Consider the following 17,180-nt stretch of genomic DNA (forward strand, 5'->3'; position numbering starts at 1 on the left):
TATGCATGCCTGTCAGCTTTCGATGTAATGAAAATTTGTCTTTTAAAACGAATGTAATGTTTGTAACATGTATCATATAGAGGTCAAATACCTCGCAATGTAATCATATGTTATTGTATTCGTTCTTATGGATTAGGACGGGTCTTTATACAAGGATATCAGGAGCTCAACTATTAAGCTACCTTGGAATGGTTAGTTGCAAATTAAGAGTGAATTTATATAACAATAGTAGAAGTACATATAAGGGTGAAGTTAGTTGCATATTAATACACCACCTTTGTTTAATATAATGTATTGTTTTAGTTGGAATATGATAGTACAAATACATAATACGTAATAAAAATTAAATTGAGGTTTATAACTCGTGCGTTGCATTGACGTTAAAAATATAAGTAAAAAACTGGTTATGATTAATTATTAATAATGCGTCGTTTAGGTTAGAGAATAACATTACAAATAATATTATTATTTTTTTTTAAAAGCAAGGAATATTATATATATATATATATATATATATATATATATATATATATATATATATATATATATATATATAGCGGTAGGATCAAGAGGGAAGTAACCAATCGGGGGGAAGCGGGGGGAAGCAAATTTTTTTTTTCATTTTTTGAAAAAACTTTGTTCACGAACATTATAGATTGGATGAAAATAAGAACATTTAGAAAAGACACTTCGTGATGAATGTTATTATTTTGGCGGGAAAACGCTCGAAGAAGTAATATATATAAATTATCGTGTTTTTCGAGCGTATGTTGAGGTTTTAGACATTAGGGTTTAGATATTAGGGTTTAGATATTATGGTTTATAGGGTTTAGATATTAGGGTTTAGAAATTTAGGGTTTAATGTTTAGATTTAGGATTTAGATTGAGTTTTTAACACGAACGGTTTAGAGTTTATGGTTTAGGGTTTAGGGTTTGGTGTTTTGAGTTTATGGAATAAACCCAAAACACCAAACCCTAAACCCTAAACTCTAAATCGGGCTAAATTTTACTTCACAAAATATGGAAAAAAAACGTTAACATTCTTCACGAACAATATTATCTTGAATGTTATTTTTGTCGATCGTTTTTCCGCCAAAATAATAACATTCATCACGAAGTGTCTTTTCTAAATGTTCTTATTTTCATCCAATCTATAATGTTCGTGAACAAAGTTTTTTCAAAAAACGAAATTTTTTTTTTTTTGCTTCCCCCGCTTCTCCCCGATTGGTTACTTCCCCATTGATCCTGCCCCTATATATATATATATATATATATATGGATTAGTTGATATATACTTACTTCTGTTTCATATGATAGTTTTTAGTGAATTAAATGACAAAATAGCTATCGTATTGACGTATTCTACCCGAAAAAAGTAGTATATCAGTGGTGATTGATGCTTGGATTTAGTTGATAGTAGAGTGTCGGTGCCTCGGTGGTGACCCAATTCCAATTTTAGTAGATACCAAATGTAGACCACATGATATCAACTTTAATCCACTGTTTTTTGTATTATGCATCCAAATTTTTTCCTTTCGGTCCACCCGCTGCTAATCTTAATTTTCGATCAATGCCATTTTTTAGAATTTTAGATACCATTTTAATATGATAATTAACATTAATAATTAAATACAAATAATAATTATCTCAACCCTTGCATCTTCTTAAGAAACCTAGAAATCCATAGCTTTTTCATATAAGATAAGATCAAAGTGTATAAATCTCAAGAGCCAAAGCTGCTATGTTATGAAATGGTTTATTTGCTTTAGATTGTTTCATAAACATGTGTATCGGCAGGGACATGTTAGCCCTGTGTTGACTTTGTCAACCCATCCAGCGGTCCCCGGTAGCCCACTGGAACCTGGCGAAACATCATCACCCATTTTACCACAGCATGCCAGACCCGATAAACGAACCTGCATTGTCATTGTTTCAATCTTCGCATGCGTGGGACCAAGGGATCATTTGGGCCCGGTAAAAATGGTTTTTGATCCAATTATTTGAAAAATACTCGCCTAGTGAGAATCGAACACTCACATCTCCAAAGGGAGAGTGAGTCATTCACCACTAGGCTATTGGCCCATTCTTTTATTTGCTTTAGATGTGATGCTAATTGGAATGGTCCCTAACAATTTGACAAAAAATTGAAAAATACTCCGCTGTTTGGACATTTCATAGGGGCATTGAACATGTCACAATTAATGTTGTTTTTTAATTAATATATAGTCCCATCCTCCTACAACTAACCAAATCCCAAACAAAAAGTTACTCTCCCATGCTACGTAAGTGTACCATGAATTGTGTCAAATGTTTGACTTTCAAGTGAAGTAAGCAAACCCCCATGAAATTTAATATCGTACGTACGTACGTATGCAACTTAAATTATTATGAATACAAACTCAGAATACACGACTCATGACCAAATTCAGACTTGTTTAGTTGTTTTCCGATTCATTTTTAGTTACAGTTAAAAGCAACTTAATACACAGACCCCACAGACTATGGGCTTCAATAAAAGAATTTGTACCAAAATCTTCTTTACACAAGGCACGTCAACCAATTTTACTTTTGACCAACTTCAACTGTATTCATCAAAAAAAACAAGTGCAACAAACACATAAAGTTACTCTTCACCTCAAAGTACAAAGTAGAAAGAGCAACCAAAAACAAACAGCACATAACATTATTATTTTAGCCAACCAAAAAGTAAACAGCAATCTTCTTTAAGACAACATTATTATACAGTAATAGTAGTAGCTTTTACATTAGTTATTGTTGGCCACCAAAGTCGGAACACCGGGTTCAACGACCGTGAGGGCACCCGTCGCTAGCCTGCGGGTTAGATCTTCCGGCCCAAGTTTCATCACATCCTTCCTCATACCAATATCAGCAGCATAACGACTAGCACAATACACGCTAACAGCTGTCGCCGCCATCCCATATACGTTTGTCGTCACAAGCCTAAGTGGCGTTGAAAGAACGGCTGCAAGTGGCCCACCAATAATGGAAACTGCCTGTCCACTTTGACCCATTGTCCTTTGGTCAACTACAAGAAGACCCGTCTTACAATAAATAGCAAAATCTTCACAGTTATTTTTAAACACATTGTAACAACCAAACCCGTTGTCAAGAAGGTATTTTGCTCGGTGGACGACTGTTTCGGGCGGGTCTGATACAGCGAGAGTGCAGGTCCCACCACGGGCCTTTGCAAGAAAGACAGCCCGGCTGACTGAGTACTCAAAGCGATAGAGAATACCACCGGAAAGGAAACAGTCAAGACAAGAGGATACGACTCCATTGGTGGCATCGGTATCATTGGTGTGGGTGCAGGTGGTGCAGGGTACTAGAGACCGTCTTGGTCCTGAACTAACCAATAGGACATCGAGAACGGTTCCAGTTCCTACCTCTTGACCACGTCTAGTGAAATGAACAACCTTGTTATCACCAATAAATATACCTGTTGATAGTATTCAAACACATATAAACACTGTTAATGAGGATGCGTCTCAAAACTGCATATGTGATATTAGACAAAAAACAAGAATTAGATGATAAAAACAATAAGGGAAAATTCCAAAAACGTAAACGTAGATCCCCATAAAGCTCGACGTAGTAACATAAGTTTAAGCGCACGTGTTCCATTCCGTTCATAAAAAAGATGTAACAAATAAGAAAAAATAAAAACACGACATTGTTAACCAACTTTCTGAAATTTATCTAGCATTTTAGTTAATAAAATCAAATTTCACTCCTTAAGAGCAAAGACGGACTTACATTCCTTTGATAACCAAAGGTGAAAAAAGATTATCTACATTGAGCTTTTTAAAACATAAGGGTTATCGTTTTTCAGCGTTTGTCCTGATAATAATAATAATTAAGGCTGTAAGAAGAAGTGTTACAGAATATATACAGTACAATTATATAGTGTTTAAACATTATTTGAGTTCACAATAATAAACAGAAGCTAGCCTGACAATAATCCACACAAGTATCATCTGAAAAAGGAACATTTTCAAACCCTAATTTCAAAAAGAAGGAATTTTACGAACCAATTAAATTCATAAATTTACTACTTAGTTGAATTAATGCAATGTAGAATAGGGTTAACAACTACAGTAATTACAACCCATAATCAAAATTATTATAAACCTAAAGGAAAGACGGAAAAAATAAACAACGGTAGCAATAATAAAAAAGAGTACCGTGATGGGCATAAATATAGGCAGCGCGCCATGAATATATATGATCACCAGGTTTCAAACTCCCTCTATCAATTCTGCATTCCAATTTATTCAAAATCAAAATCAAAATCAAATAAATAACTTCATCCAACCAACAAGCACACAAATTCATATCAACCAAAATAAATTTCAACAAAAACAAAATCACCTGTTAGAGAGAAGCCCCATCAATTCTTCCGAAAACGGCGATAATCAGCCCCTTTTCACGTTTGCTTCGATTTTGCAGATGAATTTTACAGTAACGCAACCGTTTCCATTTTTGAAGATGTTGGTAAAGTTTATTAATATGATTTATCAAATGACAATTTTATCCCTGCACTTGTTTTCTTAGTTATTAAGCAAAGGACGTGCAACGTAACGGTGTTGACGCGGCCACGTATTCTACGCTTCAAACTCTGAGCCCGTTCCATATACGATTAATAAATAATGAAGCTCCATGTTTAGCGGGCTAGTTCGAGACCACCATCGTATGGGTTTGTCTTTATTGCCATAATATTTTAAAATTGATTATTGATGATTATTACTCCATTAAATGTAATGTAACTACATATTAATCAAGAAGATTATCCACTAATATTCTCGCAAGAGATTAACATGTACATATTGGGGTGGCCAAGGATTAAAAATTATCATTTTCGGGCAGTCTTAACAATGAAAACTTTATCCATTTAACTATCAGTATATTTGTTGTCTATAAATTAATGACCAATTATTAGTATATTTCTTTAAAATTCTACAGGCACAGTCAAGAAAAAGAGTTGAACCATGCACACACAAAAAATTACAATGTCGGAAAAGCTTTGACGAAATTAGCAATATCGTTACCGCCCTGTACATCGTTTAGGTTGGGTTAGCCTTGTACATTCATAGAAATAGAAGTAGAATCTGAAACTAGCTAGGAGATTTGAATAAAGAACATATTTACAAGGGGAATGATCAACTATATAACCCTTGGCATAATTAACCATGAGCGGTCAGTCAACTTCATAAAACTTGGGACGTTGTGGGCAAACCCCAAAGAAAAATATTTATTCAAAATAACCAAATCTAATCTCACAGCAAAGATACAATTGTTTCAAAACTAACACAATATGAAGTAAGTGAAGCTTCAAAAGATTAGATACAAATTATATTTATGAGCACAAGCACCACCTGATGGCTGATTCCTTGTACCATAATCTTATGGCCAAACAAAGCACCACTGACTGATGTGTTTTGAATCTCCAAATAAAATCCATCATTTTTTTTTCCTTACGTAACCGATTCAGATATCCCACCTCTTTTTGACACGGAACATCAAGGCTGACGACCTTATATCATCTTGTGGCACTTGGACCATCAATTGCATCTTCATCTTCATCGGTGCTGTTTTTGCTTTCCCATCTTCATCACCGATCTAGTAGAATACATTGTAAAGCCACAACTTCTTACAACCAAATGGAATTAAAATTAAAATACATAGTAAAGGATTACACAGATTTAGATGATTTTTTTAAGCAAAAAAAGTTGAATTTTGCTCACATATTCACGAAAGAATATGACTATATTCTTAACTTACTAATTATTAGATTATATTTTTGTGATCTGTGAAATACTCATTACTAAATAATAAATATTATAGGTAGAAAAAGATTGTTTCCTACTTCCCTCGGATAACATATTTCTCCATGTATGTGTCTGTATGACAGGATAGTAATCTGGAAATGAGCTAATCGTTTGTCAGAATATCTCTGATTAACAACTTTACAATCTGAACATATTCAGAATTTTGTTGTGAAAGGTTCAACTTGTAGTTTGCGTACACATATAGAGGAATATAATTATTTATTATTCGGGTGATTTCTAAGAAAATCGTATGAAGTGGGGAATTTCCCACTTCCCAGCCAACATTGAATATAATCTTACAAAAAGCAGAAAGGGAGATTGATTGAGAGTGCACAAATAACAAGGATAATGAAAAATATAATAGGGGTCATGAAGAATTCATGAATAACGGACTAACTGAACAAGAAATCGGTATAGATTGCAAGAAAACAAAAAGAATCTCATACGAGAGGGGTAAAATTTAGAGGTGAAACTCAAGGTAGTTATCAATCTTGGAGTCACGATATTGTGTAATTCAAGTTGGAGTTCACATTGTGTTTATTATAGACAAGGGTAAATGATAATGTGTGTGTGATAGTGCAAGCATAATTGAGAATAAGAATGATACACAAAGCGCTTGTTCTTATGATAACCTCGCCAAACAGACCATGAAAGTTGGCAAGTTGCTTTTGATAAATTAAAAAGGGTTAAAGCCAAAAATAGGCTACAAACTTACACAAATGTACCGATGTCGCCCACAAACTCATTTCCGTCCTATTGTCGCCTACAAACTTTCAAAAAATGTGCTGATATCAACATTTTATAGTTTTGACCTGTTACATACTAATTTTGACCTGATAATTTTTTTTCTTTTTTTTTTTTAAGATCCAATCCACGAACGACACGTGTTGATTTTAACCAGTTTAGCCGGTAGCAAGTCATTTTTGTTTACATTGGTACACTTTTTGAAAGTTTTTGTTTACATCGGTACACTTTTTGAAAGTTTGTACGCGACAGTAGGACGGAAATGAGTTTATGGGCGACATCGGTACATTTGTGTAAGTTTGTAGCCTATTTTTGGCTTTAACCCAATTAAAAAGCTTGAGTTATGAAAATATCCCAAGAGATAGAGTAATAAAATAGAAGACAAACTGCAAATTCAACAAGCCATCTTAATCTACACACGAGGAGGCCTGATACCCTCATAGACTAGTGTGCGAAACTTTTCTTGAAGGTTGTGCGTCAGCCTCTTTCAGCTCAAGCCACATGGCGTTCATGTGGGAGCAGCTGGGTGTGTGTGTGTGTCTACTTGTAGTGGCTACAGACACAAATGATGATAAGTTGTGTGATCACTACTAAATGACCAGATACATAGATGCAGAGAGGCTAATTTGTGTGATCACTACATGCATATTGAAATAAGACACATGAAAAGCCTTAAAAGTTAGTCAAAAACTTATAAGAAAGATTCAATGAAGGAAATTAGACTTTATTGCATGTGACTTTAGAAATTATCAGTCGGTCATTGGCTTCAACAATGACATAAAGAGACGTGCAACCGGAAAAGTTTTACTCACAGGGAGCAGGTCGATGTCCATCCAAGGAAAAGGAAGGATGTAGCTATGAAGTGTGTGTTAGGGAATTCAAGAAAGGTTACATATCTGAAGTATGATACATCAAAATGGTCATCACTAATCCACGGAAAAACTCAAGTGTTTACCATATAAAAAAACTAAGTCAACAAAAGTTTGAGGAAAACGGAGCAAATAATAAGTCAACAGAAGTTTGAGGAAAACGGAGCAAAGAATATGTGTTTCTTGAAAAAAACATATTCAAATATCACAGGTTTTGCGTTAAAAATCGTTACCAAAGTCCAATGGAAGTGACACAAATGTGACACAAATGTTACTGCAAAGTAGATTGTAGTATGACGTGAGACCTAATAACAAATCTATTGCAAAGAATCTCCAAACATCCGGAAGAAATAATAAAGCATAAAACCCTATCTTCGTGTTATCTATATTACTTCCTAGAACTTCATTAAGGGTGCGCCTGATTGAACTTGGTTCTAAACGACAATAACCTATTTGATAATCATTCTGGATGAAATCTATGAATGATATAAAATCAACTTAGCAACCCTATAAATATATAATATATAAATAAATGAATATAATTGTTTGATAAGCGTTTTGGGTATAATTAAAAGAGGATATTAAAGGAAACGGGAGTGCTGAATGGCTAAGAGAGTATTTCAAAACCTTACCACCCTTGAAATATGAACAAAAAAACCATGTCCTTAACGTGATGGAATATGTACTGCATGGGTGTCATCAACTCATGTCGTGAGATGTGAATGGTTCAACACAAATTGCTAAACAGTTTAGCATTATCTAATGAGGTATCAAAACTCCAAGAATTTTAGAGCACCAACAAACAACTTTCCAATTTTAACGTCGGCTTAAGAAAACTAAGGCAATGGTAAGAAGATTGACCACCCAACATTATTTCTTTATTTCTAGATATTATTTACAGTTCTTGATAAGAGTCCCCTATCTTCCCACTCAAGAAACTATGAGGATTGCACTAGAGAAATATTTAACGAAACTAAAGAAGTAATGAGTAGTGGGTAATATCACGAAAAGAATTGATAGACAAATCAAGATAATAACAAGGAATAATCACTACACCCTTCGAAAAGGCTACTAGAAGACCTATCACGGTCGAAAGCAATCATTATAGGAGAGTGAGATGAAGCTTGCTTACCCACATAGATGCCCAACCTAATCGTACTTCTGAGTCATAACCAGCTTTGACTTTGTACTCCTTGCCAACTGTATGCTTATATACAGCACTCCAATAACTTGTATCAAAGTTGTACAAGTAGCTGACAAAAGAAAAGAAAAAAAAAAAAAAAAAAAAAAAAGAGAGAGAGAGAGAGAGAGATTATAAAAACAACCGACATCAGTTTGAACTCTAATACTATTACAATGCATATTAATAACAAACAAAACTCTACAAAAGAAAACATGAATTGTCCAGATTGCACACATAATTGGTTTGTATTGTTTACAACTAAGCATCAATACATGAATAATCTACATAAAATTTATTTCCGTTAAGCTATAAACAGCCAATGCAATAATCTGTAAATCTTACCTATAGTGTTTTCTAAAAAATAACTTATTTAACCATCAAGGTTTAGGCTCTACAACTCAATAGAAATCCAAAGCATCCTCAACTAATACACTAGTGGAATGAAATATAATGTATATGTTTCATCTATCAGTTTCTGCTGCTACATTTATTGTATAAAATTGCTAGTTCTAAAACAAGAGACATGCATTACTTTACAAAACTAATAAGTATAAGTTAAACTAAAATAAACACATTAGCAGCAGAACTTTTTTTAAAAGCATCTAATTCAATTTTTAAAGTCAATACTACAGCATATCCATCATCACATATTTCACGACTTCCCTTAAACAATATTATTTCGAACTGATGAGAGTTACATATCAACAAGAAGATTTTGCAGCTACGGGCTCACCTCAACTTGTCAGACGGACCAAAGCGACGTTTAAATGCGAAGGATAATGCATTTGAAGGAAGAGAAATACTTGGGATGAAGGTCGTATGTTGATCCTGTAAAAATTTAACTCATGCAAAATATAACTTGAGGAGACATGGAACAAAAGGCTACAAAAAAATATTATGAGTGACGATAAAAGACAACAAGGGTAGAATACGTATGTACCTTGTAGGAGTATCTTAAATTCAAATTATCGTCTCTGTATTGAGCATTACAAATTCCATTAAGAAGTTGACCTTTAAAAATTCCACTTAATGACAACTTTGGAACTACATCCCCCTCCTCTTCCTCCTCATTCTCCTCTACTGAAAGTTCGCCAAATGGAAATCTTAACGTTGCTTTTGGCTGAAAGGAGTTGCACAAGTTAAGGGCTTAAATAGGTGTAGATCAACAAGAATAATGGTGTTGCACAGCAGACTCACCAAACCAACAGATGGAAGAGGTGATGTTAACTCGAGTTTGCAAGCAGGAGCAAGATCAGCAACCATCGTCACCTCTCCTAGTTGTGCCTGCATAAATAATTGGCACACACTGAAACAAAACCAACCAATAAAAAAAAAAATAAAGAGTTTGAGATAGGGACAAAAAAAGTACCTTAACATCATGAGCAGCAGTGAGCTGCAAACCAGGGGAAATCTCGAAAGAGCCATTGAGGAGAGCGTTGTGCTCAGTGAGGTCATAGTGACAGGAGAGGTGTTTGGAGGTGATAGATAATTGAGGGTCAGATAGATGTCCTCTATTGTCATTCTGGAAGCATAACTTGATCTTGGCTATGCTGTCCAATAACTTGCAAGATACCTTGTGGAAGAAAACAGACGTGTCGCTGTCGAACTCGGTCGTCACTCGGATAGACGGGAACCTTCGACCACCACCACCAGATGGTTTTGTTTCGACAGCATTGGATGAAAGAGGAGTTACAGAAACAGGGTTCGATGATGCATATTCAACCATCTCCCTCTTATTATTATTATTATGGTTTTCCTGTTACTAAGGTATTGAACCTGATGAAGATAATGATGATGATGATGATGATTAAAAGCTTCTTCTACCCATGCACCCTCCTCTTTTTATTTTTGAATTTTTAAGTATTATGCACGATTAGTAAGGAGAAATTAGATGAAATGACCTAGAGATATCAAATGTAGATAACTGAAATTAGTTACGAAATTCAAAGAATTAGACTGTTTTTGTAGGGAGGGAGCAAGAGAGAAATCAACAAAATATGTTAAACAATTAACTAAAATTAGATTGCAGTCTGTCAATGAAATATAGCTGAACACAAACTGAGATCGATATTATACAGTTCTTAAATTACAAATTAAAATATATAAACTAGATAACTTGGTAAACAACTTATAATTCAGTGAGCACTTTCAGTCGATCAATCAATCAATAGCATAGCATATATAATAGGAGAGAAAAACAAATTGAAAAAGAGTTGCTTGTGAATTATACACGTATGACAATGAAATATCACCACGAGTTAAGCCTTATTATTAACTCTGTTAAATTGTGTGGCGAAGCATTAAGAATGAGGAACACTAGCTAGCAGTTTAAAGAATACGAACATGAGCAGTGAAAACAAAAAAGAAAATAAGATTGAGAAATAGGAGGAGAAGGACGTACTATTGTTAATTGAAGTGGCTCAAACGAAGAGAAATTGGGGAGGAGACGAAGGTAACCCAAATCACAGAGACGCTAGGGCAAGTTTTTGTTAGGGGATGATGAAAGTAATAAGATAACAAGAATATGACTATTTTCTTTTTCTGACAAAAGATTACACGAATAAATAGATCCGATTAGTGGGTTTAGTTTGTAAAATTATTTCGTGGCTAACGATGATGTCATTGAAGCGCAACTCGAGTCGAACTAAAAGGTATAATCCGTGAAAGATTTAAATGTTATTTTAAATTAACAATATATGTGCTATGTGCATCTCCGCGTTTCGCTACGGAATTGTCGACTTTTAAAAATTTAACGCAAAATCAACGTGTGTGAAAAATACCTCAAATATTTAGCGTTTTTTAAAAAGATTCCATTTTGCGTATAGTTAGTGACATTGTGTTCCTAAAATTATTTCGAGTTTAACGATGGTGTCGGAATAATTTAACTCGTTGCGAGCGAGAAGATATGATCCGTTGAATATTTGGGTAGAGTTTAGTTAAGATTTTTTATGAAAATGGTTATTTGACACTTTACTCCCTTGTTTGAGGGGGGGACGGGTTTTAATTTTTGAACAAAGTTTGGGGTTTTTTTGGAAAAAAGGAAAAAAAGGTGAAAACAAAAAAAATAAAAAAATTTAAAAAAGGTGAAAGGACGAAATATATTATATAATATTATTATAGTTATAATAACGGGGAGGCGAGTCGTACTTTGGATAAAGTTTGGGGTCCTTAGTGTGAGATTGAGATAGTCCAAATAGTAGTATTGAGGAGGGAGCCGATTCGTACGGTGGATAAAGTTTGGGGGGCCTTAGTGTGAGATTGAGATAGTCCAAATACTACTATTCATTTGGACTATCTCAATTAGATATAAGGTATAATCAGGGGCGTCTTCAGTACATGTGCAGAGTGTGCAACCGAACAGGGCCCCAAATTTTATAGGGGCCCCGAATTTTGAAAAATGATAATGCTCATTTATATATACAGTAGCGGCATATTATTGAAATAAAAAAAATTAAATCGTAATTAGCTAGTTTACAGTTCACGTGTTCAAACAAGGTAATTTATTATTGTTTGGCTGATTAGTTATCTCAATCTATAATAAAAATGATATTGACCCAAATCATTTTAATTGACCCAATTGAACAATATATGAATTCAGTCATTCAACCATACGTGATACGTACTTACTTTTATACATAGGGGGCCAGTTTGTATGTGTCGAACAGGGCCCGCAAAATCATTGAGACGGCCCTGGGTATAATATCAACAACTTACACATGAATAATTCGAAAAACTAACATAAACTTGACAAAAAAGGAAAACTAACAAGTTAAAACCAAACTAAACACCTTACCACCAACATGGTGGTTAAAACGTTAATAATGCTAGCTAAAACTAGCAAGGTTATCAACTAAAACCGGAACTTGAAAACACCTAAATCAGTTATGAAAAATAAATATAATGACCACCGGTGATCTCAAAACAAACCATATAGACCATCCATGATATTTTTGTCGATTTTAAAACCAACATTTTTAAGGAGGGACAATTTTTATTTTTGATTTAATGTTTTGATTTGCAAATTACTCGCGTATACTAAAACACAAGTGAGTGATGTACTATTTAGTTTAAAACACATGAAATTAAAGGCATGTGATTGGTTGAAAGTGACTACATGATATTATTATACTATATATTTAAAATATATAGTTCAAGTGAATAGTGAACTTTAGAAGCTTCACAAACTTACATCAAACTTTTTATATTTTACAATTCAACCTCACCCTTTATAATACTTACCTTCATAGTTTTTATAAACTTATCACAAACTTTTCACATTTTATAATTTAACCATCAAACTTCTCATTCATTATAAATCACCCGCACAATTTCACTATCTAATAACTACTCACTATTATTATTATTATTATTATTATTATTATTATTATTATTATTATTGTGACGATCGCTCCAAATCCATATGGACAATACGTCATTCATCGATTTTATTGCGAGGTATTTGACCTCTATATGATACGTTTTGTAAACATTGCATTCTTTTGAAAAGGCACACCATTAATGAATATTTAAATCAAAGGTTTTCGACATCTGATGATTTCTACATATAGACAATCATCGTAATATAATAGTTTACAATGATACTTCCGTTGACAATGCAGTCAAAATAAGATACATGGTGATGATTTGGTGAATGCAACGTTTCCTTGAAAAGTATGTCATGTAAGACTCCATGCACATAGCTTGTCTAACATATAAGCAAACAGCGGAAGACTTCTAGAAAACCTGAGAATAAACATGCTAACAAGTGTCAACACAAAGGTTGGTGAGTTCATAGTTTTATTGTTTCGTATAATCTGTATATAAAAGTGAATCACAAGATTTCAGTTGTTTCATCCAGAAACGTTTATCAATAGATTATATAAAAGTGGATCACAAGATTTCAGTTGTTTCATCCAGAAACGTTTATCAATAGATTCTACGTAACAGAGCACCCTGGTAACTAAGCTTTAACGTTATAATGATAAATACCCCATTCATTTTAATACACGCAAATCAACGTGTCCTAAACTCAAATAACACACGTCCGTTAAAAGGCTAGCGCTCTAGCTCGGACGGGGATGTCAAGCCCTATGGATCCATATACTGTTATTCGCGCCCACCATTCCATATCCTATGTACTGGCAGTTACTAGTTACCAAAGCTAAGGGATTTTCGGTTCAAACTCAGTGTAGAATTAAGTATGTACTTGTATCCATTGCGTTTAAAATAAATTGCATGTATTCTCAGCCCAAAAATATATATTGCAAAAGCAATTAAAAAGGGAGCAATGAAACTCATCTTAGCAGCACATAAAGTTGTTCATCGTAATGTGACCGAAACTCGGAATATCAAATAATCGTAGATCTCAACCTAGAGAACATATGTTGGTCAATAAATGTCTATCAAGCTAGGTCAGGTCATAGTGTATCACAATCCTAATGCTCGAGATCGACATACAAAAGTTATCCAAAGTCGTTTCAAAAAGTCAATTTTGACAATAGTTCAACAAACGAGACGTACCTTATATAAGGATTCATTTACTCGGTTGATAATAGTTAAAAGTTCACTTTATCAATCTCGTAAACAAGTTGTTGCAGATTCAAAAGCAATTTCAATTAACGTCAATCATAATTCAGTTGATCATATTTTTTAATCCGTTCATCGAAACTATTCGATATCTAAATGAAAAGTTATTGATTTTTCGCCAGCTTTCCAAAAACATATATATCATATACCTTTTACCAGTAGTATATGTATTTAATTAGTGATTCAATATAAACTATTTAACGACAAAATTTAGTATACAAGCATGCATAAACATATATACTCGAGCACTAGACATGGATACACTATTAATTTATAAAAGATAAAATATAAATGCTTACGTATCAATATTGTGATTCAATATTTCAGAAAAGTGCGTAGACGCAACGAAGATGAAAAACACTAGTTTGACTTACGAGCAATACCCTCGGACAATACCCATAACCTCCTTAGTAGTAACACATAGTTTCCTTAGCTCTATCCCGCTTGAAAACCCATTTTGAAAGTGACACGCTCATGACCTCGTCGTAGTATTTTAAGTGATATAATTAATAATAATAATAATACTAATAATAATAATAATAATAATAATAATAATAATAATAATAATAATAATAATAATAATAATATTAATAATATTAATAATAATAATAATTTAAATAAATAAATAACTTATGGAGTAATATATGTGTAAATAAACTCGAGCAGAAACCTGGTATTTATAGGCATAATTCCTGATTCTGATGCCCATGCGAGTACATGGGATTTTAGTGAAAATCTCATGCACTTGCATGAGCTCATGCACTCGCATGGGTTTTATGCCTATTTTCCATGCGATCGCACGGCCGTCAGATCCAGCTCACATATTTTTTGTTTTCTTGTTTGTCGACATAATTAAATATAATATATATAATATATTTAATTTAAATAATTAATTATATATTATATTAAATTCATGTGCATAGTTGACTTGTAATTTTCGTTCCGATGACTCGTACGTTGTCACTCGACTTATGTCCCGGTTCCGGTTTCTCGAACGCATTTTTGTACGCTTAGAAAACTCGCAATTTACGTTTTGTGACTCGTACCTTTGTCAAAATATAGTCTTAAATTATCAATAAACTATATCATTCAAAGTGTATCTTAAACTTTCGAGTGTTTTGGTCATTTACTTCTATAAATCATTGTCTCGCTATTTGTTGATATATAACAAATCGTTTTATGACCAAGTTAATATATATTTTCAACATTCATAAACACGTTTTAAATATTCGTCGCAAGTTATTCATACAATTAATATTCCAACTTATCATATATATTCAAATAAATATTTAAACCAATAAGTTTAATGTAAGGTATCAAATAATTAATACATTGTTACGTTTTCAAAGTATAGTATATATATATATATATATATATATATATATATATATATATATATATATATATATATATATACATATAATTATTCGCGAATCGTCAAGAACAACCGAAAGGTATTTGAATATATGAAAGTTTTTCAAAAATTTTGAGATTCAGTTTTACAGACTTTGCTTATCGTGTTGAAAACGTTAAAGATTAAGTTTAAATTTGGTCAGAAATTTCCGGGTCATCACAGTACCTCCCCGTTAAAGAAATTTCGTCCCGAAATTTGAGTGAGGTCGTCATGGCTAACAATAAAAATGTTTTCATGACGAATATGTGTTGATAAATAGAATTTTTATCACCATTGAATAATATGGATAAAACAATCCAATTACTCGAAGTGTATGAGGGAAGTTATCCTAATAGAGTGAAATGGAGAATAGAGATGCGTCTTATCTCTTGACGTAGTAACGATTGATTTCTGGAATTTACGGAATATAAAATCTTCATTATCTAAATAAAATTTGATTATTCGGAATTTGCGGAAATTAGGATTTTCTTTGATTAAATGCGTAATCTGCCTCGATTGCTATGTCTGATATTTCGCTATAAATTGACCTCTTCCGTTTCATTTATTTTCACCACTCCTATAATCTTCTTCCTTATTTAATAATTCTTAATAGATTGTGAAAATGCTTCATCCAGTTCTAATTCTTGATATACTCCTAACTTTCATATCTATCATTCTTCTTTTTCATCTACCGCAGGAGGAATCTATTCACTTTTACTATACTCTTGGCTTTATAGTGTAACAACCCAGCTTAATATGACCACAATATTGTCCGCTTTGCCCGCAGGCGCACGGCTTTTTCTTGGCGACCACACACGAGAAGCACTTTCCCAGGAGGTCACCCATCCTGGTAGTGCTCTCGCCAGAGCACGCTTAATCACAACGTACTCGCACTTCTACTCAACCTGTGATCCCAAAACGCGTTGTGTCATTTAAGTGTCAGTATAACCTTATAATCCCATGATCACTCATGTTCGTGGGCGATGTGGGATTTTTCTAGGGTGTTACATTCACCCCCCTTAGGGACTCATCGTCCTCGATGAGGTTTGCCCCACCACCTCCAACGGCACATGAGTGGCTCTGATACCATTCTGTAACAACCCAGCTTAACATGACCACAATATTGTCCGCTTTGCCCGCAGGCGCACGGCTTTTTCTTGGCGACCACACACGAGAAGCACTTTCCCAGGAGGTCACCCATCCTGGTAGTGCTCTCGCCCGAGCACGCTTAACCACAACGTACTCGCACTTCTACTCAGCCTGTGATCCCAAAACGCGTTGTGTCATTTAAGCGTGAGTATTACCTTATATTCCCATGATCACTCATGTTCGTGGGCGATGTGGGATTTTCCTAGGGTGTTACATATAGTGTTTTTAGTTCTCCCGTGTCTTTACGTTGCAGTACTTATTGATATACATGGTTTGTAATTTATGTGTTTTTATCGGGCTTTATATTCTCCGTTATATTTCGAAGCTTCATGCTTTCGTTCTCTCTTTCCGCCTTCAAGTCAAGCGAATAATGGTCCAGAATTCCTAGGTATGAAGTTTCAGATGAACAT

At 33.9% G+C, this 17,180-nt stretch overlaps 2 protein-coding genes across 2 annotated transcripts; both read right to left on the reverse strand.

The window, feature by feature from the left end:
• Positions 1–2,655: 2,655 nt before the first annotated feature.
• Positions 2,656–4,572, reverse strand: LOC139862598 (protein LEAD-SENSITIVE 1). Its single transcript, XM_071851215.1, has 3 exons — positions 4,390–4,572; positions 4,203–4,276; positions 2,656–3,457 (listed from the first exon to the last, which is right to left on the reverse strand). The coding sequence occupies exons 1-3, from the start codon at positions 4,407–4,409 to the stop codon at positions 2,766–2,768; spliced, it is 786 nt and encodes a 261-aa protein (XP_071707316.1). The 5' UTR covers positions 4,410–4,572; the 3' UTR covers positions 2,656–2,765.
• Positions 4,573–5,250: 678 nt separating this feature from the next.
• Positions 5,251–11,172, reverse strand: LOC139862300 (outer envelope pore protein 37, chloroplastic). The gene is made up of 7 exons (XM_071850875.1): positions 11,044–11,172; positions 10,012–10,543; positions 9,840–9,926; positions 9,583–9,762; positions 9,376–9,470; positions 8,592–8,712; positions 5,251–5,637 (listed from the first exon to the last, which is right to left on the reverse strand). Exons 2-7 carry the CDS (start codon positions 10,366–10,368, stop codon positions 5,506–5,508), a joined length of 972 nt encoding a protein of 323 aa, XP_071706976.1. The 5' UTR covers positions 10,369–10,543; positions 11,044–11,172; the 3' UTR covers positions 5,251–5,505.
• Between the last annotated feature and the right edge of the window lie 6,008 nt (positions 11,173–17,180).

The sequence above is a fragment of the Rutidosis leptorrhynchoides genome, chromosome 8, assembly GCF_046630445.1.
Source record: "Rutidosis leptorrhynchoides isolate AG116_Rl617_1_P2 chromosome 8, CSIRO_AGI_Rlap_v1, whole genome shotgun sequence".
Lineage (NCBI taxonomy): Eukaryota > Viridiplantae > Streptophyta > Magnoliopsida > Asterales > Asteraceae > Rutidosis > Rutidosis leptorrhynchoides.